The 25,908-nt window shown below is 42.4% G+C and overlaps 1 protein-coding gene across 23 annotated transcripts in view; it reads right to left on the bottom strand.

Moving 5' to 3' along the window:
* Positions 1-25,603, bottom strand: part of LOC144497361 (uncharacterized) — a 37,368-nt gene extending 11,765 nt beyond the window's left edge. Inside the window, exons 1-9 of one of the 23 annotated variants that reach the window (XM_078218498.1) lie at positions 25,344-25,603; positions 24,606-24,714; positions 17,978-18,027; positions 16,791-17,885; positions 14,015-14,224; positions 12,000-12,053; positions 6,098-6,145; positions 2,831-2,911; positions 1,007-1,376 (exon numbers count right to left, since the gene is read on the bottom strand). In XM_078218498.1, the coding sequence (XP_078074624.1) occupies positions 1,007-1,376; positions 2,831-2,911; positions 6,098-6,145; positions 12,000-12,053; positions 14,015-14,224; positions 16,791-17,885; positions 17,978-17,996 (1,877 nt within the window). In that variant the 5' untranslated portion in view covers positions 17,997-18,027; positions 24,606-24,714; positions 25,344-25,603. Of the gene's footprint in view, positions 1-1,002; positions 1,377-2,830; positions 2,912-6,097; positions 6,146-11,999; positions 12,054-14,014; positions 14,225-16,790; positions 17,886-17,977; positions 18,028-18,121; positions 18,157-23,487; positions 23,557-24,605; positions 24,715-25,343 lie in introns of those variants that run through there. The other 22 variants (XM_078218505.1, XM_078218500.1, XM_078218499.1 and 19 more) reach the window with 22 other exon arrangements.
* Positions 25,604-25,908: the final 305 nt, after the last annotated feature.

Genomic DNA, 25,908 nt, shown 5'->3' with positions numbered 1-25,908 from the left:
TTTCAGGGATCTATGCACACATACACCTAGATCCCTCTGCTCCTCCACACTATTCAAAGTCCTCCCGTTAGCCCTATACTCAACACATCTGTTATTCCTACCAAAGTGAATTACCTCACACTTCTCCGCATTAAACTCCATCCGCCACCTCTCGGCCCAACTTTGCAACCTGTCTAAGTCTTCCTGCAAACTACGACACCCTTCCTCACTGTCTACCACACCACCGACTTTGGTGTCATCAGCAAATTTGCTAATCCACCCAACTATACCCTCATCCAGATCATTAATAAATATTACAAACAGCAGTGGCCCCAAAACAGATCCCTGAGGTACACCACTTGTAACCGCACTCCATGATGAATATTTACTATCAACCACCACCCTCTGTTTCCTATCCGCTAGCCAATTCCTGATCCAATTTCCTAGATCACCCCCAATCCCATACATCTGCATTTTCTGCAGAAGCCTACCATGGTGAACCTTATCAAATTACTAGTTAATAACTGGCTGCTCATGATAGTAAATTCCATAGTTGAGTTTCTTTTACCTACTGGATCAGTAATATTGAATTGTTGTGGTTGCTTTTCAAAGCAAATAAGGTTCAAAAATAATTCTGCATAAATGTCAACCGTTGTAGCATTTAATCATCTGTTTTTAATAATTATTAGGATTCTCTCAAACAAGATTTAAGTAATTGCTTTGACTGGTGGGACAAGTTGATCCAGGATTTAGACATCTCCTCGCTGCCAAACATTTGAGCATTTTGCCTGAATGGAAGAAGGGGAAACAAAAGACTTTCCTTCTCCACCTACCATAAACAATTTTCTCTCCCTGCTTTCCTACTAGGGAATTAGCTATATCTGATAAAACTCACCTCCTAAGTGAATATAAAAGTCAGCCAAGCTTGGGATTCATACTCAGGTCTTCTTGTGATGGGTCCAACATTGAACTCACATTAGCTAATTACCTTGAGTTGTTCTCAATTAAATAGAGATTAGCCACTTGCCTTGCTGCATATATTTCTGAAGCTGCAGCGTGCTCTGCTATCGTGCTGGCACATTCATCGACAGGAAAGTAACCAAGGTTCAGCTGATGAAAATTTTCAGTCAGTGTTTTTGCCTCTCCTTCGCATAGTCGGGTAAATGACGTATGCAGAGTCCGGTCATAACCAGTTACAGGCAGATCTAGAAGCTGGCGAATGTCAAAGCGGTTATCCCTCCTTAGTCTCAGGTAGCTTTTGATGACTGTTTTAGACATTTTTTCAGGAGGGATAATACGTCTCCTAATCTCCCCTTTAGTTACAGGATATTTAACTTTTCTCTTCTTATCATCTGCTGAGGGGAGCAAAGCAGGTACATGGGCAACAACAATTTGTTCTGCAACAAAAACAAAACAATAATATTATGTATTTTCTGATTTCAACTGAGGGACTAGAAAATCACAATTCAATTAAATATGAGATCTCTGGTACAATTTTGCATATCCTAGACTCACGGAATATCCAAAAAGACGAATCAGTGGGGGGACTGCTGGAAAACACACTCCTGCGTACATACATCACGGTGACTTAACCTCATTAAAATGTGAATGATGCTCAAAATGACCAAAGTTCTGATGTTATGGATTTTTATCCCGTATTCTGATGGTTAACGTTCATATTACACACAGCCGCCATCCAAGCAAAACTTTTCTGTTACGTTTGATGTGGATAGGGAAAGGTCATCAATATATGCAATGATTTTCCATTATACCTTGTTAGAATGTAACTGGTGACAACTTTGTATTGGATGTAATGGGACCAATGGGGACAAGATGCAAGGGTCAGTTGACCCAGTAAACCGTGGAACCAATTAGAGTGATGTAATAGTCAGCTGACCAGCTGATTCACTATAAATAAGGAACTATGTAGAATTGTGGGGAGCTTGGAGTGCTACCAAATAAACCTGTTGGACTTTAACCTGGGGTGTTGTGAGACTTCTTACTGTGTTTACCCCAGTCCAACCACCGGCATCTCCACATCATAGCTTGGAGTAGCCCAGGGCGAGGCCCCAAGTTTGGAATAATGATGTTTCTTTATTAAACCCTTTCTTTGATTTATAAGTTGGACTAAGTTTTGTTGTATTTTCATTAGCTGCATTTTGAAGAGTTCCTTCTGAAGAAACATACTTTCCTACATACAGTAGAATTTTATCAGGGTCTATGTTAATAAAACAAATTTAAGCAACATTACTCATCTACATGAATGAGATATTTGTTAATCAAATTATATTATGGCAATAGAACTGTTAAAACAATTTAAGTTATGAATAAGCTATGTAGTCTATTGCCATAAATACCAATACAAGACTTAAATGTCGGATTACAATGTTGTGGATGACAGTTTAAAAATTATATAGAAGATTTGAATATTTTGAATTTAACATAATTTATGTTCTTTAACATAATTGTGAGATATTTTCTAACTGGGAAACTAAGATTAAGGACATCATTACTTACAACAAATATTCAACTGTGTATTTTCTTCATATTATTCAGCAGTATATGGTTCCCAATATCACATTTATTGCTGCTGATAAAATCTGCAATTCTCTTTTTTTAAATTGACTTGCATACAAATTTTCCACCAACAGGATTAAAATAAAAATAAATGCAGTTTATTGTCAAATATTTCAATCAACTTAAATATATCGAGAAACATTTTAAAGAAATAATTACTTTAAGTGAGACAACTTGATATGTTTATGATTTTATTTATTATATTAGCAAAAATAATTTAGTACTACCACAAACTAAAGCCACATCCTGTTAAATGTTTTAAAAGAAATAGTACCTTCATCCATTGCTGCGGCATTGAGCATGTTACAAGATGGATAGGGATTAACGAGCATTAATTCTGGTCCTGAATCTGAAACTTAAATTTTAAAAAGTTAGATAATGTGAGGAAAGTGTGTTCAAATTATTTTCACATTTTAAAAAAATATACTGCCCTAGTAACTTAAAATCCACTAAATCTGGGTGCATAGTTCCTTTACTCATGAACACTCAAACAAGCGCACTGAAGAAAATTACTATAAGCAAAGCAATGCACTGCAATTTACATATGGGCTTTATACTGATTCAGATCTATTTGGCACAGTGGTTAGCGCTGCTGCCTCACAGCACCAGGGACTTGGGTTCAATTCCGGCATTGGGTGTCTTGCGTGGAGTTTGCATGTTCTCCCAGTGTCTGCGTGGGTTTCCTCTGGGTGCTCAAGTTTCCTCCCACAATCCATGAATGGCCTTCTTCTACACTGTAGGAATTCTACAGGCCTGAAACTATGCTATGGAATAGGAGGATATGAAACTCCTTCCTCTTTCACAATTATCAGATATAATCTATTTGTTTTAAATGCAGTAAAATTAATATCAAGTGTTCATAAATTAATATCACAAGGAATATCAAGATCACAGATTTACTTGCTGATTCAACAAAAAATGAGATTTTAGTGTAAAGATGGTACAGACTGAAATAAGCACAATGGCTAAAGAAGAAAGCATCCAAACTCCTTCATTTTTGTGACTGCATTATAACTTTTTCCTATACCCAAAAATGTATTCAACACGACACCACCAAAAGCAAAGCAGTGTTTGCGGAAGATCTGTTTATGCTTCAAACATGATTCGGCAGCGTATCAGCTAATACATTACCCTAGCATCAGCTTTCAGGGTGATTCACGAACTGTTTGGTGACTTTGGCTTTGTTTTCAAGAGATGGAAGTGTCACTGGCTAGGCTAGCATTTATTGGCCACCCCAATTGCCCTCGAGAAGGTGGTGCTGAGCTGCCTTTTTGAACCACTGCAATCCATGTGGTGTAGGCATTTCCACAGTGCTGTTAGGCAGGAATTCCAGGATTTTGATCCAGCGACAATCAAGGAATGGCAATATATTTCCAAATCAGGGTGGTGAATAGCTTGGAGGGGAACTTCTAACGATTCTGTTCCCATGTATCTGCCGCCCTTGTCCTTCTAGATGGTAGTGGTTATGGGTTTGGAAGGTGCTGCCTAAGGAGCATTGAGGAGTTGCTGCAATGCGTCTTGTAGACGGTACACACTGCTGCCACTGTTTGTCGGTGGTGGAGGGAGCAAATGTTTGTGGAAGGGATGTCAATCAAGCAGGGTGCTTTGTCCTAGATGGTGTCAAGCTTCTTGAGTGTTGTTGAAGCTGCACTCATCCAGGCAAGGGGAGAGTATTCCAACGCACAACTGACTTGTGTCTTGTAGATTGTCAGGAGTCAGGAGTTACTTGCCACAGGGTCTCTGGCCCCTGACCTGCTCTTGTAGCCACAGGACTTTTATGGCGAGCCCAGTTTAGTTTCTGGTCAAAGGTAACCCCCAGGATGTTGATAGTGTGGAACAATACAGCACAGGAACAGGCCCTTCGGCCCTCCAAGCCCGTGCCGCTCCCTGGTCCAAACTAGACCATTCTTTTGTATCCCTCCATTCCCACTCCGTTCATATGGCTGTCTAGATAAGTCTTAAACGTTCCCAGTGTGTCCGCCTCCACCACCTTGCCTGGCAGCGCATTCCAGGCCCCCACCACCCTCTGTGTAAAATACGTCCTTCTGATATCTGTGTTAAACCTCCCCCCCTTCACCTTGAACCTATGACCCCTCGTGAACGTCACCACCGACCTGGGGAAAAGCTTCCCACCGTTCACCCTATCTATGCCTTTCATAATTTTATACACCTCTATTAAGTCTCCCCTCATTCTCCGTCTTTCCAGGGAGAACAACCCCAGTTGACCCAATCTCTCCTCATAACTAAGCCCCTCCATACCAGGCAACATCCTGGTAAACCTCCTCTGTACTCTCTCCAAAGCCTCCACGTCCTTCTGGCAGTGTGGCGACCAGAACTGGACGCAGTATTCCAAATGCGGCCGAACCAACGTTCTATACATCTGCAACAACAGACCCCAACTTTTATACTCTATGCCCCGTCCTATAAAGGCAAGCATGCCATATGCCTTCTTCACCACCTTCTCCACCTGTGACGTCACCTTCAAGGATCTGTGGACTTGCACACCCAGGTCCCTCTGCGTATCTACACCCTTTATGGTTCTGCCATTTATCGTATAGCTCCTCCCTACATTATTTCTACCAAAATGCATCACTTCGCATTTATCAGGATTGAACTCCATCTGCCATTTCTTTGCCCAAATTTCCAGCCTATCTATGCCATTGAATGTCATGGGGTGACAGATTCTCCCTTGTTGGAGATGACCAATGTCTGGATCTGGTATTGGTTATTGCATTTGGACATGAATTGCTTTAGTATCTGAGGAGTTACAAATGGTGCTGAGCATTGTGCCATCATCAGCAAACATCCCCACTTCTGATTTTATAATAGAAGGAAGAAAGGTAATTGATGAAGCAGCTGAAGGTGGTTGGGTTTGGGACACTCCCCTGAGTGATATCCTAGAGCTGAGGTGATGAACCTTCAACAGGTCCTTCACTCCATGGGCAAGAAGTTTACATGCAACTCCAGCCAATTCTGTACAGCACAAACTGTCAGCACTCTGACCATTTGGATCAAAACTGTTTCTGAACACCTATCTTTTGTAAACACTAGAGAGAGTTTAACATCCCTCCTCGCCACCCAAGCCCTTGGCATCTAAACCTTGCACTTCGGAGATAATAAAATACATATTAAACGTCACAGCCTGATTCATTTGATTTCTGATACCACAAAATAACTTGCTCTTGAATCAAAATACAGGGCTCTTAAAACCAGTGAGAGAGAGAGCGGGAGAACTTGAATCTTTACAGAAAAGACAATTTTGAAAGATTTTACTCCAGACCAGGATTCCTAATGACTGAATCAGATCCAAAGTATATACCGGAGTTCCAGTAAAGCACTATGCTAGGCAGATTCCTGCTCATTTCTACTAAGTTCAAGCTCTTGAACTAAATCTCAGCCAACAAAACTGTTTCACTACATTTTAGAGGCAAGTATTCCCAAAGTTCTCAAAGTCAGCCGTACAATCACAATAGAATGGGAAAGATTCCTAAAACTGTGCACAGTTCCATTATTCTGCCTTAACTGACAATAAAACACTGACCAAAACATTGTCCTCTTGCCGCAAACCTTGCATCCTGGCTTAGTCCATCTGAAACAAAATAAAGACAGATCTTGGAGGATTAACACCAGGGTATCACTCAGTATAGTAAATCACAACTCCCTCCATTGTGTTTTCCCTGAATGCAAAACAAATCCTTCAACCTGTTAGTTTGGAACTTCCTTTTCACTGTGTACAGATCCCAGTGAGCACCCAACATCCTCTGTTCACACCAATGATTTCTGCAAATTTCCCCTCTATATATGGAACAGGCAGAGATGCTGCTGACTCTTATCTGCTCACTCTGGTTAAACAAAATACTAGCAACAGCTGTAAGAATATGCTTCATAATATGCTTGCCACAAAGTAGAATACACGTTACACTAATGTAATTATCACCACTACCTCTCAAACTATCAATAAATTTGAACAGCCCTTGGATTGCGAAGCCAGCTTTAGCAAAATGAGGAACAGTCTTTGCCCAAGGTATTCACAAACAAAACTGAGAAGTTGACCTTTCACTTTGACAAAGACAGATTTTGACTGTTCAGTCAAAACGGCAAAAGACCAAACTATGTGGCAAGAATATTCTCCACCACCAGCAATTAGACCATGCTGAAGAGATACCCATCTCCACTGCTTGAAAGATCTAACACCGAGATTAATGATCATCTTCTCTACTTTACATTCCTAGCAGCACTATGGGTGTACCCTATACCATGGACTGCAGCAGTTCAAGAAGGCAGCTCACCACCACCTTCGAGGGTAATTAAGCATGGGCAATAAATGCTAACCTTATCAGCAATGCCAAAAAGTAATCTTCCAAATAGCACCTATCCATATTTCAGCACATCAATTCTGACACCTCAACAATTACATTTGCTAGCTCTTCTAGTCATGGAGGAGTTTAAGGATATAATTAGAGCAGCTCCAATTTCTGTACCAGGAGTCTGGGCAAAATCTCATTAGCTATAAATATTGCTCCTGATGATTACAAATACTGCGTACACTTAGTTACAGAGGTTTTAATTCCGTCTGATCATTTTTCCCTGCCCTGATTCCATTTGCTGGTGTCCCTTCCCACCATATTCTGGTTGTCATTAATATATCACTACCCTACACTATTGCCTTGTCCTTTCACATCTTTCTAAATCTCCCTCTCGTGATCCCCCCACCCCACAAACTACTTAGCTTAAAGCTCTCTCTACAGCCTCAATTATACGATTCGCTAGGACATTGGCTCCATCATGGTTCAAGTGAAGGCTGACCCAACAGCACAGCTTCTTCTTTCCCTAGTACCAGTGGCCTATGAATTAAAATCCATTTCATCCACACCAATCCTTGAGCCACGTATTTAACCCTCTGCTCTTATTGACCTGATACCAATTTACTCATGGCCCAGATAGTAATCCAGAGATTATTACCTTTGTGGTTCTGGTTTATAATATAGCCCCTAGCTGCTCAGTCTTATCTATGTCATTGGTACCAACGTGGACTATGACGACTGGATAATTCTCCTCCCACTCCAAGTTCCTCTCTAGCCTCAAGACGCCCTTAACTCTGGTACCAGGAACGCAACTCAGGCTTCAGGACCCATGCTCTAGGCTGCATAGAATCGTGTATATTCCCCCTAGCTTTACCGCCCTCTACATTCCTTTTTACTTTTCCCACTTGAATGGTCCCCTGCACCATGGCGCTGTAGTCAGTGTGCTCATCCTCCCTTCAGTCCCTTCTTTATTTCACACTGGCTTTAAGAACTTCAAAACAATCAGAGAAGTGCAAGGACTGAGTCTCCTTCCTGCTACCTTCTGGATCCCCAGACATGCTTCACACAAAGTCACACCCTTCTATCCCTGACTACAGACTAAATTTAGTTTACCTAACCTGAGGAGTGTGATTGCCTCCTGGAAAAAAGTGCCCAGGTAACCACCCCCCCCTCCCGATGCATCCCACTGCCCAAAGCTTGGACATCAATTCATTAACTCTGAACCAAGTTCTTCCAGCTGCGGACACCTAATACAGATCTGATTGCTGTGGATCACACTGATGTCCATCAGCTCCCACATGCCACAGCTGCCATGCAGATAACCTGCCCGATTACCCGCAGTCCTCGGACTTGCAACATAACTGGTTCCTGGAAATCATGTTGTAAGTCAAGACATTGTAAGTCGGAACCGATTTCTCCAGAGGAATAATGCTAAAACTGGAGGATTGATTCTGTCGGCGGGGTTCGGCAGCATTTATACTGGCAAATTGCACCTTCATTTTCTGTGGGTTTTAGATATTCGTCCTGATACATTCAGCCCTCTGCTGGCAGGCTAAAGCGACTGTTCTCTGTAGCTGTCTGAGCAAAAGTCTTCAGACCACAGATGCAAAAGATCCCACATCAGTCAGTGGGACAGGGGCAGGGTTTTAACCGGAAAATTGCAGCCTCATTTCCCTGTTTTTCAAAAACACTTTTCAGGTTTCTGGCTCTATCTTGGCCAGGCAACGTGCTGCTGGTGGGTCGCAGTGACTGCTCTCCATAGTGACCTTCCGGCCCAGAGATACAGCTGGATGCAGGGGGCCCAGTGTTTTGGCAGGAGGTTTCACAACAGATGCCATTTTTAAGGCTCTTGGCGAGCAGGGAGGCTGCACCAGAGGCTCACAAAACAAACATTATAAATCAAGCCATCTAATATTCCATACAAATATTAACTAATCACCCTTGAACGTTCCTTTGGTATCTGCCTTCCATAAGCATTTTCCTGTTCTAGCGCTCTTACATTGTCCTAACCTAGTGGGTGTAACATGGCAGTTTTGGGAGGAGACTACAGATGGCTTTCCAGGACAACTTCAAGCATCTCTGGTCCTTGAAGGCTGGCTTTGGACTGTGCCACATTGGCATAGGCAGCTGCAATCTGGGCTGGCTGGCTGATAGGCAACACCATTTCCGGTAATTTGTTGGGCAGCCAGATACCGGATTGCTGTGATATCTTAACCTCTGAGAACTGGTGGTTACACAGCAGCTGGAGTCTGTGTGGCAGCAAGTTGAGCTTCCAAGACTTTACTTTGCTTCCATTACAACACCCAAATGTTGAATAAATTCTGCTGGCGCTGCAATGGAAACCGAGACATCATGGCTGGATTGGCAAGCGTACACATGGAACTGGCAACCACTCCATGCTAGCACTGGCATAGGCTCCAAGAACTGTACCAAGTTCACTGTGGACTCCTCTACGCAGCTTAACACTGACCACAGGTTTTTTGATAGGGTTGTCAAATTTCATTGTACATATCCACAGCCTTCTTCTGTAGGCTGCCCATTGAAGTGCTCATTTGAGTCTTCTGCAGCAGAACTCGTGTGACTCCACCCTCTGGCAAGCTGGAACCTGTGTTAACCTTGAACCCTGCCCTAGTATGGCACACCCAAACTGAACTGAAGTTTGGCAGGTACATCGAGTTGTGTTGTCATACAGCTTCATCAGGTTGGTTCCTCATTGTCAGGTACATCTGATAGTGCTCCGAGTATGCTGTTCTATACTCTAGACAGAGCAGAGCTGGCTTGATGGTGATGCTGTAGTGAGTGATGTGGTTACAGGCAGCTGCATACAATTTTGCTTCAGCTGATGGCCTACACTCTGTCTCGGGGTGAGAGTCCAATATTAAAGTGCAAGATCTGTTCTTAATTTATGCCACTTTGCTTGCTGTTAATGTGAGCAGCACCATGGAAGGTGTCCTTAATGAAAACAGGACTTACTCTATGTGAGGGCTGTTACGTCACTTATCAATACTGTCATGGACAGATGCAGTCTGTGACAATTGAATCAGTGAGCGCAAGGTTGATTAAGAGATTTATTCTCTCATTTTGGTTCTCTCATCGCCTGTCACAAGCCCAGCATGCCAGCTATGCCTTCACGGTTTTGCCACCTGTCTTTGTAATATCCATAGAGTCACAGAAATCCTACATTGCACAAGGAGGCCATGCGACACATCGAGTCTGCACTGACAACAATCCCACCCAGGCCCTATCCTTGTAACCCTACATAATCTCCGACACTAAGGGGCAATCCCACCTAGACCTGTTCCCCGTAATCCCAAGTATTTACCCCGCTAATCCCCCTTACCGACACATCTTCGGACACTAAGGGGCAATGTAGCATGGCCAATCCACTTAACCTGCATATCTTTGGAATATTAGAGTTACCTTTCTGTGTATAGTTTTGGTCTCCTTACTTGAGAAAGGATATACTGGCACTGGAGGGGATGCAGAGGAGATTCACGAGGTTGATTCCAGAGTTGAGAGGGTTGGCTTATGAGGAGAGACTGAGTAGACTGGGGCTATACTCATTGGAATTCAGAAGAATGAGGGGAGATCTTATAGAAACATATAAGATTATGAAGGGAATAGATAAGATAGAAGCAGGGATGTTGTTTCCACTGGTGGGTGAAACTAGAACTAGGGGGCATAGCCTCAAAATAAGGGGAAGCAGATTTCGGACTGAGTTGAGGAGGAACCTCTTCACACAAAGGATTGTGAATCTGTGGAATTCCCTGCCCAGTGAAGCAGTTGAGGCTACTTTGTTGAATGTTTTTAAGGCAAGGATAGATACATTTTTGAACAGTAAAGGAATGAAGGGTTATGGTGAGCGGGCGAGTCAGTGGAGCTGAGTCCACAAAAAGATCAGCCATGATCTTGTTGAATGGCGGAGCAGGCTCGAGGGGCCAGATGGCCTACTCCTGCTCTTAGTTCTTATGTTCTTTCACGATGAGTATTGGCATCCTTGAAGCAGAGTATTTTCTGTTCCCTTGCTACTGTCAGTTTCCTCCCAAGTTGAAGGAGGGCAGAAAGCGGTAATGAACAGGATTTTTATTTGATCTAAAGCAATTTATTAGACTCAAGAGTTCTGGTCTTCCTGATTTCTTACTCACTCTCCCCTAGCTGTATACTATGGTGTCTCCACTTCTTGATGTTTCACTCTGCCAGCAGAATCTGGGTTGCTTGTCGGTGGGTACGATTTTCTAAGTATGACCACGTCAGATTATTGATTTAACAGTCTATGGGACAAGCTCTTCAAACTTTGGTACCAGTCTCCAATTTGCAGTGAAGAAAACCTTGCAGCATCTAATGGGCTGGATGTACATTTGTCATGTCCCAATTCAACCTCTAGACTGCAGTCAAGGAACCCCTACAGTTTATTTCTTATTTTTATTCCGAGTGTTCAGACAACTATGTAGTTTGCCAGGCTGTTTCAGAGGCCAGCTAAAAATCTACATTCGTATCACAACAGGTAAAGACACAAGTTTCCATCTCTAAAGGACATAAGTGCGCCAGTTAAATTTTCACAGCAATCCTACAGCTTCAGGGTCACCTCTACTATGATCAGCTCAATTTTTTTTTAAAAATTCAAATTCTTGAACTGTAAAGGTGGGATTTGTGCTCTGACTCTCTGGATTATTAATCCCATAATCACTCCATCACCATACCTATGTCGCAACAAGGAACCAAGAACAGCAAGGGAAAGGTATAGACACATCTATGTTTGATTCTCCAGACAATCAATACAGAAAATTGTTCACTACTTAAACATAAGCAAAAAAAAGGGTTAAGCACACATTTCAGCTTTAAAAATAAAAACAAGCATTTATATCGCCCTCTCCACAACCTCAAGACTTTCCAAGGGGCTTACAACTAACAAAGGACTTTGAGATATGGAACCTGCTGCAAGGTAGGAAATGCAGCAGACAAGCTGAGCACAGCAAGGTCCCACAAACAGCACTGAGAGAATGGCCAGATAACATGTGTTAGTGATGGAGGTTATATTAGCCAGGATAGTGGGGAGAACACAACTAAAAATTCAATAGATCTACTTAGGAAACAAATCTTGCAACTGAAGATGCATTTTATTTTTTAAAAATGGGCTACCTTCTGTTATTCTGTCTTCCATATCTTGGTCAACTTTGCTCCTTTCCAGCGCTGCTGTTGTAAGAAACAGTGGCATTAGAAAAACTGCTATTTCCGCAAAGTTTTTATTTTAAACTTGAAAAGTTTTCCTTATATCAAATGTGTTGCTTTTTTTTTTAACAATTTATTTTTAAAACCAAGCTACTCATAAGGGACTAGTGTAATTGATTTATTTTGTGATTGCATTAGAGGATATTTTGTTGGAGAAATCATATGGAGTTCTAATGATTGAAGGCAAAGCATAACTTAATAAGTCTGCAGTTTTCGAATTCCTTTCATACAGAAGGTTTAATTTTTCACAGGTACACTCATAACACAGAGCCTCATTCAGCCAGAATGCTCAGCAGAGTTTGTCTCCACAATCTCCTGAAGCGTGTGCTGGTCAATTGAGATTCCACATCAGGAACATTCAGAAAATCAACCTTTCAACCAAAGGGTTTGGATCCAACAAAATTAAGAACATAAGAACATAAGAAATAGGAGCAGGAGTAGGCCATCTAGCCCCTCGAGCCTGCCCCGCCATTCAATAAGATCATGGCTGATCTGAATTCTCACTGTAAGTAATACCTGTAATATGGTGTTAGAAATATATAGGATGTGTGCTAGAAAACAGGAGAATTTTCAAATTATTCATGTAGCAACTGCTTCATTGATTGCAGTTAAAAAGGTTAAGATCGTGGACAATGGAAGATTGTTGCTGAAATAGCCTGGTGAATTCAATGAGGTTTTCCCAAAAGATATTTCCCTTTTTCATTCCCTTGGCTTAAAAAAAAAGTCAATCCCCTCCTACTTTTTCAGTAAGATCTTTCTCTACTGATTTTCTTTTCCCAACAACACCACTGAGTATCCGCTTTCTTCTTTCACTCATTCAGTAATGGATCTCTGTTCTTTCATATCCCTTTCCCAAAGATTATGATCAGAGTAAAATCCAGGGCAGAATTTTCCTGTCCGGCACAGGAATCGTAGTGGGCAGGACATGGACAACGGTCCATTGACCTCGGACGGGATTTTCCAGCCTTGGGCGAGAGCGGCCAGAAAATCCTGCCCCAAGCTTCTCCAAGACGATATGCCAAGGGTTGGGAAATTGGACTTGTGTCAATGCTTTCTTGTCGGCTTAGTAACCCCATACCAGACCCAGACAGATTCACGGAATTTCAAGACGGATAGTGGATCAGTCAGTCTGATGACCCAGTAGATAATCACAAGGACCTAGGATCCTTTCCCCAGAAGGCTTGTGAGTTGCTGTTTTAATAGTCCAACTTGGAAATGCATTGTAAAGCCTAAAAATATTCTATACTGGTATACTATGAACTCTTCACAATTAGTCTCCAGCACTACTCCTATTCATCACTGGACTACCCTCAGACCTTTCCTGTACCTAGGTTCACTGGGTTTAGGCAAGTAGGTTTATTACTATAGAGAATGGATGCAAACTCCACATTAGGTAAGGGTAGTTTTTAGTTTAGTGAGAAAAACTGTTAAGCATGGTGATAACATGCAGGAACCAAACAGGTCATCTCTCTGCTGAATGCTGGAATGATTAAAACCACTCACCTGATGAAGGAGCAGCGCTCCGAAAGCTCGTGATTCCAAATAAACCTGTTGGACTTTAACCTGGTGTTGTGAGACTTCTTACTGTACCCACCCCAGTCCAATACCGGGATCTCCACATCATGACTAACCGATCAGTTAAATCTCCTAAGGGATCATGCACCCGCTCTACTCTCCCACTTCACCAGGATTTCTTTCTTTGTTGCTGTATTTCTAGAATGCAAAATGGCTAATAGTTGCACCTCAAATTGTATTATAGAATTGATTTATGAAGGAATCCCTTTACGCCACATAATATGCAACTTAGGAGTCAAAGATAAGCCAAGCAGGATTTTGTTTTGTCTGCACTTTTATGCAAGAGAAGATTTGCGCTGTATGCGAAAGAGAACAATTTGAAATTATAATAAACATGAAGGCTCACTCACTTCCCAACACTTCAAGTGTTGCTGAAACTGCTGCCCATCCACCAGCACTGAAATACAACCTTGCATTTGATTGGATTCCAGCATTCAGCAGCAAATCTTCTTTTCCACTAAGATTCTCTGTTAAGACTTCAACATCAGATTCATTTGCTAAACGAACATTAGAGAAGACCTCATCCACTACATCAGCTTTCAAAATAGCGTGCAAGAACTCTGGCAATACAAAAATTGCACATCATGAATACAAAAATGAGGCACTGTTAGGGCTTTTCTTACAGTATTAAATATATTACAAATCAACGTTTAAAAAAATCTAAGCTTGGCTCTACCTAACTAATACTTAACAATTTTCAACTGTAATGCTGTCCTGTATTGCATAATTCACCCCTTCACATTGGCTTAATTAAGGAAAAACTATGATTTTTCAAAATTACAATTTTGATCATAGAATCATAGAAACTCTACAGTGCAGAAGGAGGCCATTCGGCCCATCGAGTCTGCACCGACCACAATCCCACCCAGGCCCTACCCCCACATATTTACCCGCGAATCCCTCTAACCTACGCATCTCAGGATTCTAAGGGGCAATTTTTAACCTGGCCAATCAACCTAACCCGCACATCTTTGGACTGTGGGAGGAAACCGGAGCACCCGGAGAAAACCCATGCAGACACGAGGAGAATGTGCAAACTCCACACAGACAGTGACCCGAGCCGGGAATCGAACCTGGGACCCTGGAGCTGTGAAGCAGCAGTGCTAACCACTGCGCTAACGTGCCGCCCCATTGACCATAACTCCCTATCACTGATGTTAAATGACACAGCCTCTATATTTTGATAATCCTGAACTACATAACTCCTGCATTTTTTGAATTCCAAATTAAAAATTGATCCTTGGTCTTCAGCATTCATACCTAGTAGATTTAGGAAAGAATTTGAATCAGGGTCAGACAAAGGTTTGATCTTAAATCAATCTGGAGCAGCCACACAACAAGCTGCAACACATCCCTCATGTAGATAGCAAACTCAATGCAGATTAGGGCCTTAAAAATGCTTCCTGACCAAACTGTAGATAAATCTGTTGGAAACTGAATCCACTTATCTCATTCTACTATTCTCTTCTGCTGAAATTTTAATTTTTAAAAAGGATTTTAATTTAAAGTAATGATTCAGTTATTTGTGAGATGCCATATTGCATTATTTAAAAATTGGGCGCGAGTCTTTCCCTCCAATTATTTTACAGTATTAACAAAAGATGTAATCCTGCATCCTTACCAGGCCCACTATGTTTCATCAGCAAAGAATAGGTATTTACTAATCTATTCCTACTGGTAGCACAACTTTCCCAGACAAAGGTAATGCGTATTGCATGTGATTGGCTTGAAAATATATTCAGCACTGCGCTGGATCATTGAACAATTAAGGAAAATATAGAATGTTCAATGTACTTCTAAAGAAACAAAAATTCTTTCTAGCTGAAATATGGCAAACAAACCTTTTATGTCAAGATAGAAAATAAAGTTGCAAAAAGCATGTTAGCTTGTTGCATAAGGTTAAATCTCACGGGATCCAGGGTGAGGTAGCGAAATGGATACAAAACTGGCTTGATGACAGAAGGTGGCTGTAGAGGGTTGTTTTTCTAACTGGAGGCCTGTGACCAGCGGTGTGCCTCAGGGATCGGTGGACAGAGTGGTGAAGAAGACATTCAGCATGCTTGGTTTCATTGGTCAGAAGATTGAATAGAGGAGTTGGGACGTCTTGAAGTTGTACAAGACATTGGTAAGGCCACACTTGGTATACTGTGCACAGTTCCGGTCACCCTATTATAGAAAGAATATTATTAAACTAGAAAGAGTGCAGAAAAGATTTACTAAGATGCTACCAGGACTTGATGGTTTGAGTTATAAGGAGAGGAAGGATAGACTGGGATTTTTTTCCCTGGAGCGTAGGAGGCTTAGGCATGATCTTATAGAGGTCTATAAAATGAGGGGCATAGATCAGCTAGATAATCACTATCTTTTCCCAAAGGTAGGGGAGTCTAAAACTAGAGGACATAGGTTTAAGGTGAGAGGGGAGATACACAAAAGGGTCTAGAGCGGCACTTTTTTCACACAGAGGGTGGTGAGTGTCTGGAACAAGCTGCCAGAGATAGTAGAAGAGGTGGGTGCAATTTTGACTTTTAAAAAGTGTTTAGATAGTTACATGGGTAAGATAGGTAGAGAGGGGTATGGGCCAAACGTGGGCAATTGGGACTAGCTTAGTGGTTTAAAAAAAGGGGCAGCATGGACAAGTTGGGCCGAAGGGCCTATTTCCAGCTGTAAATCTCTATGACTCAATGCTTCTTTTACCAGAAACATCAACAATAAACATGGTAACAAATGCAACTGATGTCCTAATTAAGTCACCTCAAAGAAGTTTTGGTCCAGGTTTTTGTAATAAATATAACAAAATGATGTTCCACCCAACAAATGTACTTACTAGGAGTTCAGCAGTTTACGTTATTCTGCATTGACAATATTTCTAACTAAATTAGTGATTTAAAAGCAATAGACAGTTGACTATTGAACATTACAGCATAAATCTTTCTTGAAGGTAGAACCACCAAGCATGGATGAACATTCACACAAATATATTATGTGCTCCGTGAAAGCACATCTTTTTCAGTTAAATAGGGTGCAAAATACTGTTTATCTGCATAGTTACTAAACAGCAGTTTAAGTGATTGTGAAAATACTTGGAACACTTTCTGATTCACTAGCAAGTTTAAAAAATGTGGTTACCTCGAACCACCTCCTGCCCAGATGGTTCTGAAGGGTCACACTGTAATTCAGTATTGCCAACATCAGAAGTTACACGATTATGGGTCAAGGGCCTAACATATTCAGAATCTAAAAGTGGCCCTAGATTTGATCCACTCCGTTCATGATTTGCCAGCTTGGCCGACCCAATGCAGTACTCTCCAGTTGAAACATCCGATGCCTTCATGGTATTCTCCACTAAGCTTCCAGTTAAGCAAGATCCTCTGGACATAGGGTGAGGGGAGTGGTGTAGTTCTGCAATGTGAACTTTGCCATTATTACAGCGAGACATTAGTGATGACCCGGAGCACTGATCATCGGGAACTGACGATGATCGTTTTCTGTAGCCATTTGATACACTGCAAGTGTCAGCTGAAGATATACTGTGTCCAGCTGATTGTCCTGGAGCCAAGGAACTATTGCCCAAATGAAAATTTTTCAATTCTCGATTTTGACTTCTATTTTCATCTTTCATGACACATTGATCGTTGAAGTCTAACGTTTCTTCTTTTTCTGTTTTTATGTGCAGAATATCTGGTTTCTTGCCAGCTTGTGTTTCACCCATTGTGTCAGTGACCCCCAATTTCCCCCTGTCGCCAGTAAACATGGTTTCTCTCCACGGATGGTGGGTAGAAGGAATTTGTGAAACCGATGCCCCATTTCGGACTGCTTTATTGTCAGCAAGTAGAAAAGACTTACAAGAGCCATCAAACGAATCAGTTTCTTTAGTTAAATCACCGTCATTAGTCTTAACTCTGTGCGGCTTTCTTATTTGTGCAGCTGACGCTAACACATCTTCCAACTGCTTGGATTTTGAAGGCAGCTGGCCTCTGAATTTATCCTGATCGCACGGTAATGGACACATGCCTCCAGTCCACCAATGGTACGAGTGACCGGCTTCACACTCCCATATAATAGCCAGGATTCCATTTTGGTGTTCTTCAACAATCTCCCTCCAAGTTGGGGTAAACGTACACTGGTTACCATGACAATGGGACCAAATCACCAGCAGTTCAAGGTGTTCACGCGTTAAGTGAAACACTGAATTGGAATGACTCTCTTTTGAGAATGTATAATCTGAAAAGAAAAAGGGAAAAATATTGAGAGAATCACCAAAAGTAACATAAATACTCGCCATGGTTTATCAAACACTTTCCAACTCAACATACCTTTAGTTTTGACTTCCATGTTTTTAACGTCAAATTTTGTCTTGTATTACCTACAACAAATGAGAATGCAAAGTTACTGGTGTAAATTACATTTTAAATGGAAAAGGAGCATCATTTAACTCAGAAAAAATAGAAAACCATTACAAAAACAGCCGAATACCAACTCCAGAATAGTGTCCATCTTGGCCAATACTAAAGGAAATAGACTGGGCACTTCCGCTAAAAATACTGGGAACAGCCTAAAATCAGAGGCAGATCTTTCAGAAGTGAAAACAGAAACACTTTTACACAATAAAAGGCGACTAAAGTTTTCAATTCCCTTCACAAATGCTTCTAAATCACTTAAGTTTAATCGGAGATTGATAGAATTTTGTTGGACAAAGTTATTCAGGGATATGGGAAAAGGCAGGTGTACGGAGTTTGGTTGCTGAATGACAGTGGAAGAGACTTAAGAGGCTAAATGGCCTACTCTTGCTCCTGTGTTCCTTCCCAACAGCAACCCATCTCCTGCTGAAACTTTCATTCATGTACTTTCACCCCTTAACTCAATTTTTAAAATGTATTCGTTCACGGGATGTGCAAGTCGCTGACTAGGCCTGTATTTGTTTCCCATCCCAATTACCCTTGAGACGGTGGTGGTGAGCTGCTTTTTCGAACCACTGCAGTCCACGTGGTGTAGGTATACAAACTGTGCTGTTGGAAAGGAAGTTCCAGGATTTTGACCCAGCAACAGCAATAATTAGGTTCTCCTAGGTAGTAGAGATTGCTGGTTTGAAAGGTGCTGTTGAAGGAGCCTTGGCGAGTTCCTACAGTGCATTTTGTAGATGGTACACATTGTTGTGACTGTGCATCGGTAGTGGAGGGAGTGAATGTTTGTGAATAGGGTGCCAATCAAGTAAACTGCTTTGTCCTGGATGGTGTTGAGCTTCTTGATTGTTTTTGGAGCTGTATTCATCCAGGCAAGTGTAAAGCATTCCATCACGCTCCTGGCTCCTACATTGTGGACACGTTTTGGGGCATCAGGAGGCAAATTGCTTTCTGCAGAATTTTCAGTTTCTGACCTGCCCTTGTAGCCAAGTATTTATGTGGCTGGTCCAGTTCAGTTTCTGGTCAATGGTAACCCACATAATGTTGATAGTGGGGAGATTCAGCAATTGTAATGTCCTTGAATGTTAAGCGATGATGGTTAGATTCTCTCTTGTTGGAAATGGTCATTGCTTGGCATTTGTGTGGATGAACGTTAGTTGCCTGAATACTCCAGGTCTCAAAGCAAATGAACACAGGCTGCTTCCGTATCTGAAGAGCTGCGAATTGTGCAATCATCCCCACTTCTGAACTCATAATGGAGGGCCTTTGGTGGACTCCTGGCTAATCTTCCATTCTTCACTCGCCATAAACTACAGCTCACCCAAAATGCTGCTGCCTATATTCTATCTGGTGCCAAGTTCCACTTATGCATCACACCTGATGCTGATTTAAATTGGCTCCCAGTCTCCTTCCCCTCACATTTAAAATACCCAACTTGGGTTCAAATGCATTCATGGTCTCGTTATTCTCCATGTCTACCCTCCTACGCCGGTTCGATTCCCAGCTTGGGTCACCGTCTGTGCGGAGTCTACACGCTCTCCCTGTGTCTGTGGGTTTCCTCCGGGTGCTCTGGTTTCCTCACACAGTCCGAAAGTCGTGCTGATTAGGTACTTTGGCCTTGCTAAATTCTCCCTCAGTGTACCTGAACAGGCGCTGGAGTATGGTGACTAGGGGATTTTCACAGTAACTTCATTGCAATGTTAACGCAAGTCTACTTGTGACACTAATAAATAAACATTAAAACTTTAAAAACCCTCGAGGCCTATTAACTTCTAAGAACTCTTGCTCTCCCCCAACTCTGGCCTCTGTGGCTTCCCAAAATCCCTTTGCCCCACCTTTGGAAGCTGCCTCGGACACAGGGGCGGAATTTTACCGACACATCCACCTGAGGTTCTAACGATCCCACCTGAGGCCAGAGGGTGCTGTTCTCTGAGCCTCGCCCACCCCCGGAATCGGGGCAGGCGTGCCGATAAAATTCCGGCCAAGGTTTGGAATGCTCTCACTGGACCTCTCTACATCCATCATCTTCATAACCGATCTCTCTGACTAAGCTTTAGTCACCCTTCCCAATATTTCCTTCTTTAGCTTGATGCTAAATTTTATCCAACTACACTTCCGTGAAACACCTTGGGACATTTTTTTACATTAAAGGTGCACATTTGTTGTTATAGAATCCCTACAGTGCAGAAGGAGACCATGTGGCCCATCGAGCCTGCACCGACAACAATCTCACACGGGTCCTATCCCTGTAACCCCACATATTTACCCTGCTCATCGCCCTGAAACTAATGGGCAATTTGGCATGGCCAATCATCCTAACCCAGGCATCTTTGGATTGTGGGAAGAAACTGGAGCACCCGGAGGAAACCCACGCAGACACGCAAAGAATGGGCAAACTCCACACAGTCACCCGAGGCCGGAACTGAATCCGGGTCCCTGGTGCTGTGAGGCAACAGTGCTAACCACTGTGCCACCCATATTGATATGGCCAATGATAAAGACTGAAATTAAATAAGGAATAAATTATTTGGCCTGCAACTGTAACATCACAAACTATTCTCTGAGGTCCCATTGTTCAAACAAAAAAAAACTATACAACTCTGAAAATTAGAGGCAGATGTGTGAGTTTCTGCAGACCACCAGGGAATATGAATGCATTCATCTCCCCTCCCCCATAGTAATAAGAAACAGACTCGCCATTAAGGTTAGACCGTCAAAGAATCAGTCAAAAACCATTAGGAAACTACTATGAGATTACCTCCTCACCATACACCATTACATAATCCAAATAAAAACTTGCCATATGAATATTTGTGAATGGAATAAGGAATGCTTCAAGGAAATTGGATCCTTCCATTCCACATCTGCCTCAAAGTCCAAGCTGAGTCTAAACTGCTTATACAGCTAATTGATCTGAACCATTTCAAATCAAGAAACTTCGGGTCCAGATTCCACTTCAATACTTGCCTACTTGTTGCAGGGCCAACAAAAAAAATACTAACTGCCAATGGGGAAGGGAGTTGTACACTTCCAGATTGAAACTTAGTCTCCAGAAAGTGAAGGACAATAACTTAGAAAAGTCTAAGTTTGAAATAAATTACTTCTGAGTATGCAGTCTTAGTTAGCTGTTAATTATTAAAAACAGTTTTTTTACCACTTTAGTTGAAAGAAAATGTCATCCTCAATATTTCTTTTGTTCACATTTTGCTTCTATTCTGATCAGAATATTTTTATACACATGGAATGAGCATTATTGGCTGCAGAACCTTCTGCTTGACAAAATATGTTGCTTTTATGTTCCTTGCCAGGTTAATGTTACCAATTCCTTGTTCTTACCCACACCATTGATTCAGATGGTCATTAAAGAACCCACAATAGTATTCAAAGAGTTCACCTGGTATCCAGATAACAATCTTCTCTTAACTAACACCACTAAAAAAATGATTAACTAGTCATCAATTTCATTGCTTACTTTTGATACATTACTGGTGTGGAACTGTTGCTCTACTGCCTACATATACTTCATCTCTTTAGTGATGTTTGAGGAAAGGGTGTCTACTTCAGGTCTTTATTCTATTGAAGAGAGAAGACTTAGAGGGAATTTGATATTTTTATATATTTTTCTCGACCAATATATCGAGGAACCAACCAGAGAGCAGGGCATCCTAGACTGGGTATTGTGTAATGAGAGGGGATTAATTAGTAACCTTGTAATGCAAGATCCTTTGGGGAAGAGTGACCATTGTATGTAAGAATTCTTCATTAAGATGGAAAGTGACACAGTAAGTGTGAGACTAGGGTCCTGAACTTGAGGAAAGCTAACTTTGATGGTATGACATGTGCATTGGCTGGGATAAGCTGGCAAAGGATATTTGAGGGGTTGACAGTGGATAGGCAATGGCAGACATTTAAAGAACACATGGATGATCTTCAACTACTGTACACCCCTGTCTGGCATAAGAGGAAAATGGGGAAGGTAGTTAATGGAGGAAATCAGGGATAGTGTTAAACCAAAGAGGAGGCATATAAATTGTCCAGAAAAGGTGGCAAATCTGAGGACTGGGAGAAATTTAAGATCCGCCAGAGGAGGACAAAGGATTTGATTCGGAAGGGGAAAATACAATACGAGAGTACAACATAAAAACTGACTGCAAAAGCTTCTATAGATATGTGAAGAGCAAAAGTGAAGAAAAAATAGTGAAGTCAAATGTAGGTCCCTTACAATTTGAATCAGGTGAATTCATAATGGGCAAAGAGATGGTAGACTAGCTGGACAAATACTTTGGCTCTGCCTTCACTAAAGAGGACACAAATAAACTTCCAGAAATACTAGGGGGCAGAGGGTCTAGCATGAAGGAGGAACTGAAATAAATTCTTATTAATCAGGAAACTGTATTGGGGAAATTGATGGGATTAAAACCTGATAAGTCCCCAGGGTCTTATACTCTGCACCCCAGAGTACTCAAGGAACTGGCCCTAGAAATAGCGGATGCATTGATGACAATTTTCCAGCATTCCAAAGACTCTGGAAGAGTTCCAGTGGATTGTAGGATAGCTAATGTAACCCCACTTTTTAAAAACAGGAGGGAGCGAATTATAGACCGGTTAGCCTGACATCAGTGGTGGGAAAAATGCTAGAATCAATTATTAAGTATGTAATAACTGAGGATTTGGAAAGTGGTGACAGGATCGGTCCAAGTCACCATGGATTCACTAAAGGGAAATCGTGCTTGACAAATCTTCTGAAATTTTTTGAGGATGTGACCAGTTACGTGGACAAGGGTGAACCAATGGATGTTGTGTATCTGGACTTTCAAAAGGCTTTTGACAAGGTCCCACATAACAGATTAGGGAGCAAAATTAAAGCTCATAGTATTGGGGGTAATGTATTGATGTGGGTAGAGAACTGGTTGGCAGACAGGAAGCAGAGAATGGGAATAAATGAGTCCTTTTCAGAGTGGCAGGCAGTGACTAGTGGGACACCGCAGGGTTCAATGCTGAGGTAGCTATTTACAATATATATTAATGATTCAGACAAAGGAATTGAGTGCATATCTCTAAATTTACAGTCGACACTAAGCTGGGTGGCAGTATGTGCTGTGAGGAGGATGCTAAGAGGCTGCAGGGTGACTTGGATAGGCTGGCTGAGTGGGCAAATACAATATAATGTGGATAAATGAGAGGTTATTCACTTTGGTGGCAAAAACAGGAAGGAAGATTATTATCTGAATGGTGGCAATTCAGGAAAAGGGGAAGTGCAGTGTGATCTGGGTGTCATGGTGGAACAATCGCTGAAGGTTGGCATGCGGTACAGCAGGTGGTGAGGAAAGCCAACGGCATCCTGGCCTTCATAACAAGAGGATTTGCATATACGAGTAGGATGTCTTGCTGCAGTCATATAAGGGCTTGGTGAGAGGCCATACCTTGAGTATTGTATGCAGTTTTGGTCTCCTGGAAATTCCTCCTATTGAGGGAGTCCAGCGAAGATTCACCAGACTGATTCCTGGAATGGCAGGGCTGACATATAAAGAGAGACTGAATCAACTGGGCTTGTACTCACTGGAATTTAGAAGAATGAGAGCGGATCTCATAGAAACATAAAAAAACCTGATGGGACTGGACAGGCTATATGCGAGAAGAATGTTCTTGATGTTTGGGAAGTCCAGAACTCGGAGTCACAGTCTAAGAATAAGGGGTAAGCCATTCAGGACTGAGATGAGGAAGAATTCTCTACCACAGAAAGCTGTTGGGGCCAGTTAATTAGACATGTTCAAGAGGGAGCTGGATGTGGCCCTTGTGGCTAAAGGGATCAAGGGGTATGGAGAGAAAGCAGGAATGGGATACTGAAAGTGCATGACCAACCATGATCATATTGAATGCTGGTGCAGGCTTGAAGGGCCAAATGGCCTACGCCTGCACCTATTTTCATTAGATTAGATCCAAGTAAGCTTTCAGCCATTTTCATTAGATAAGTACAAAATGAGTCATATTTACAAATTAAAGGCAAAATGTGAAATGGAGGAGGAATATTTTTGTGAAAAAGATGGCAAGTATGTGGAATAGATTATGGCATAGAATGTTCAATAAGAAACCTTAGTGACTTTCAATAAAGAACTTGAAACGTCAACAAATAGAATTCAGGGTTATTAGTACAGGAATATTGGGGCAGGAGAAATTTAATTGTCACTAATGTACTGTCAAATTTAATGCAGGGTAAAAATGTGCATTACAACCTGCTCAACTGAAGGAAGTTTAAATAGATTCAGTAGGAGGAAAGCAGAAGTATACAACCCAACAATCTTGGTGCCAATCCTCAACAAAAGTAGCAATGCAAACTCACTGCATCATCTACAAGCTACAGGTAACAGATCCAGCGTGAACTGTCCCGTGTAGAAAACAGGGCAATTATGAGGACAGAATATGTGAACTATCATAATCAACAGTTGCATATGTCTAAATATATTCATTGTACATATTTATAAAATGCTAGAGAAACTCCACAGGTCTGATAGCATCTGTGGTGAGAGAAACAGCGACTGACCTGAAATGTTACCTGTTTCTACTTTCTCAGATGGGGATTGACCTGCTGAATCCACCCAACAACACTTCCAGTTTATATTTCAAACTACCAGTGTTTTTGTCTGATGAAACTAATGACAACAGATTAAAAATAAAGATATTTACAAACATGAACAGGGCAGCACAGTGGCAAGCAATGATGTCTCACAGCACCAGGGACCCAGGTTCTCCCCGTGTCGGTGTGGGTTTCCTCCGGGTGCTCCGGTTTTCCCCTCTCAGTCCAAAGACGTGCAGGTTGGGTTGACTGTCCCAAGACGTGTGGGTGAGGGGGTTAGTCATGGGAAATGTGTGGGGTTATGGAGATAGGAAAGATGCTCTTTCAGAGAGTCAGCGCAGACTCGATCGGCCGAATGTCCTCCTCCTGCACTGTCAGGATGCTATGGATCTTGCACATTGTTTGTGGGCATCAGAACTGGGATTGTTCTGACTGATGCCAATTCAACTGGCCCCCAGACAACCCCATGCTGTAGCCATACCCATACCCACCCCCCTTCCAGCTCCAACCCCCATCCCATCACACTACTGACCCTGCCACCTCCCCCCCGCAAATCCCAGCCCCTCTTCTAACCCCAACCTCCCCCCCGCCCAAACCTCCCTCCCCCTCCCCCCCCCCTCCATAAACTCCAAACCCCCGCGGCCCCAAAGGCCGCTACTCCAGCGCTGACACTGGCAGCAGCAAAGTGTTGGGGCTGAATCTTACCTGGGGGCCGGGAGCGCAGAGGCTGAGTCTGGGGCGGAGGGGGAGGACACTCTGCCTGTCTGGCCGGCTGGGCTCACACTGACTGCCGGAGTGCGGCCTGGAGTAGCGGGTAGGGGTGAGCAGTGCAGCGGCCTCTCCTCCTCCTCCTGTGGCCGAGCTGTGGGTGCAGGAAGCCGGGCAGTGGTCTCTAAGCAGCCGGAGTCCGCTCTGGGTGGAAGATGGAGGCGGTGCCGGGCAGACTACAGTGTCCCCGCCCGCCCAAACTACAGCCCGCTCACAGCAAAACGCAACTTTCGAAATGTGCCTCCCACCAACCAACCTCACTCACTTTCTCAAAGTGTCAGAGGGAGGGGAAAGCATCACATTTAATCCATCAAATTTTCTTTCTTTGGAAAAAGAAAGTAAACACAAAGACCTGGAAAGTCATCACTGATTTTTTTTCCTCCACAGATGCTGTCTGAATCAGTGGATCAGCCATGCTAAATTGCCCCCCGGGGGAATTTTCCTGCCCCGCTCACCGTGGGAATCATAGCGGGTGGGAGTCGGACCATGCAAAGGTCCATTG

The sequence above is a fragment of the Mustelus asterias genome, chromosome 8 (genome assembly GCF_964213995.1).
Source record: "Mustelus asterias chromosome 8, sMusAst1.hap1.1, whole genome shotgun sequence".
Lineage (NCBI taxonomy): Eukaryota > Metazoa > Chordata > Chondrichthyes > Carcharhiniformes > Triakidae > Mustelus > Mustelus asterias.
This window is presented reverse-complemented; position numbering and strand designations above follow the sequence as displayed.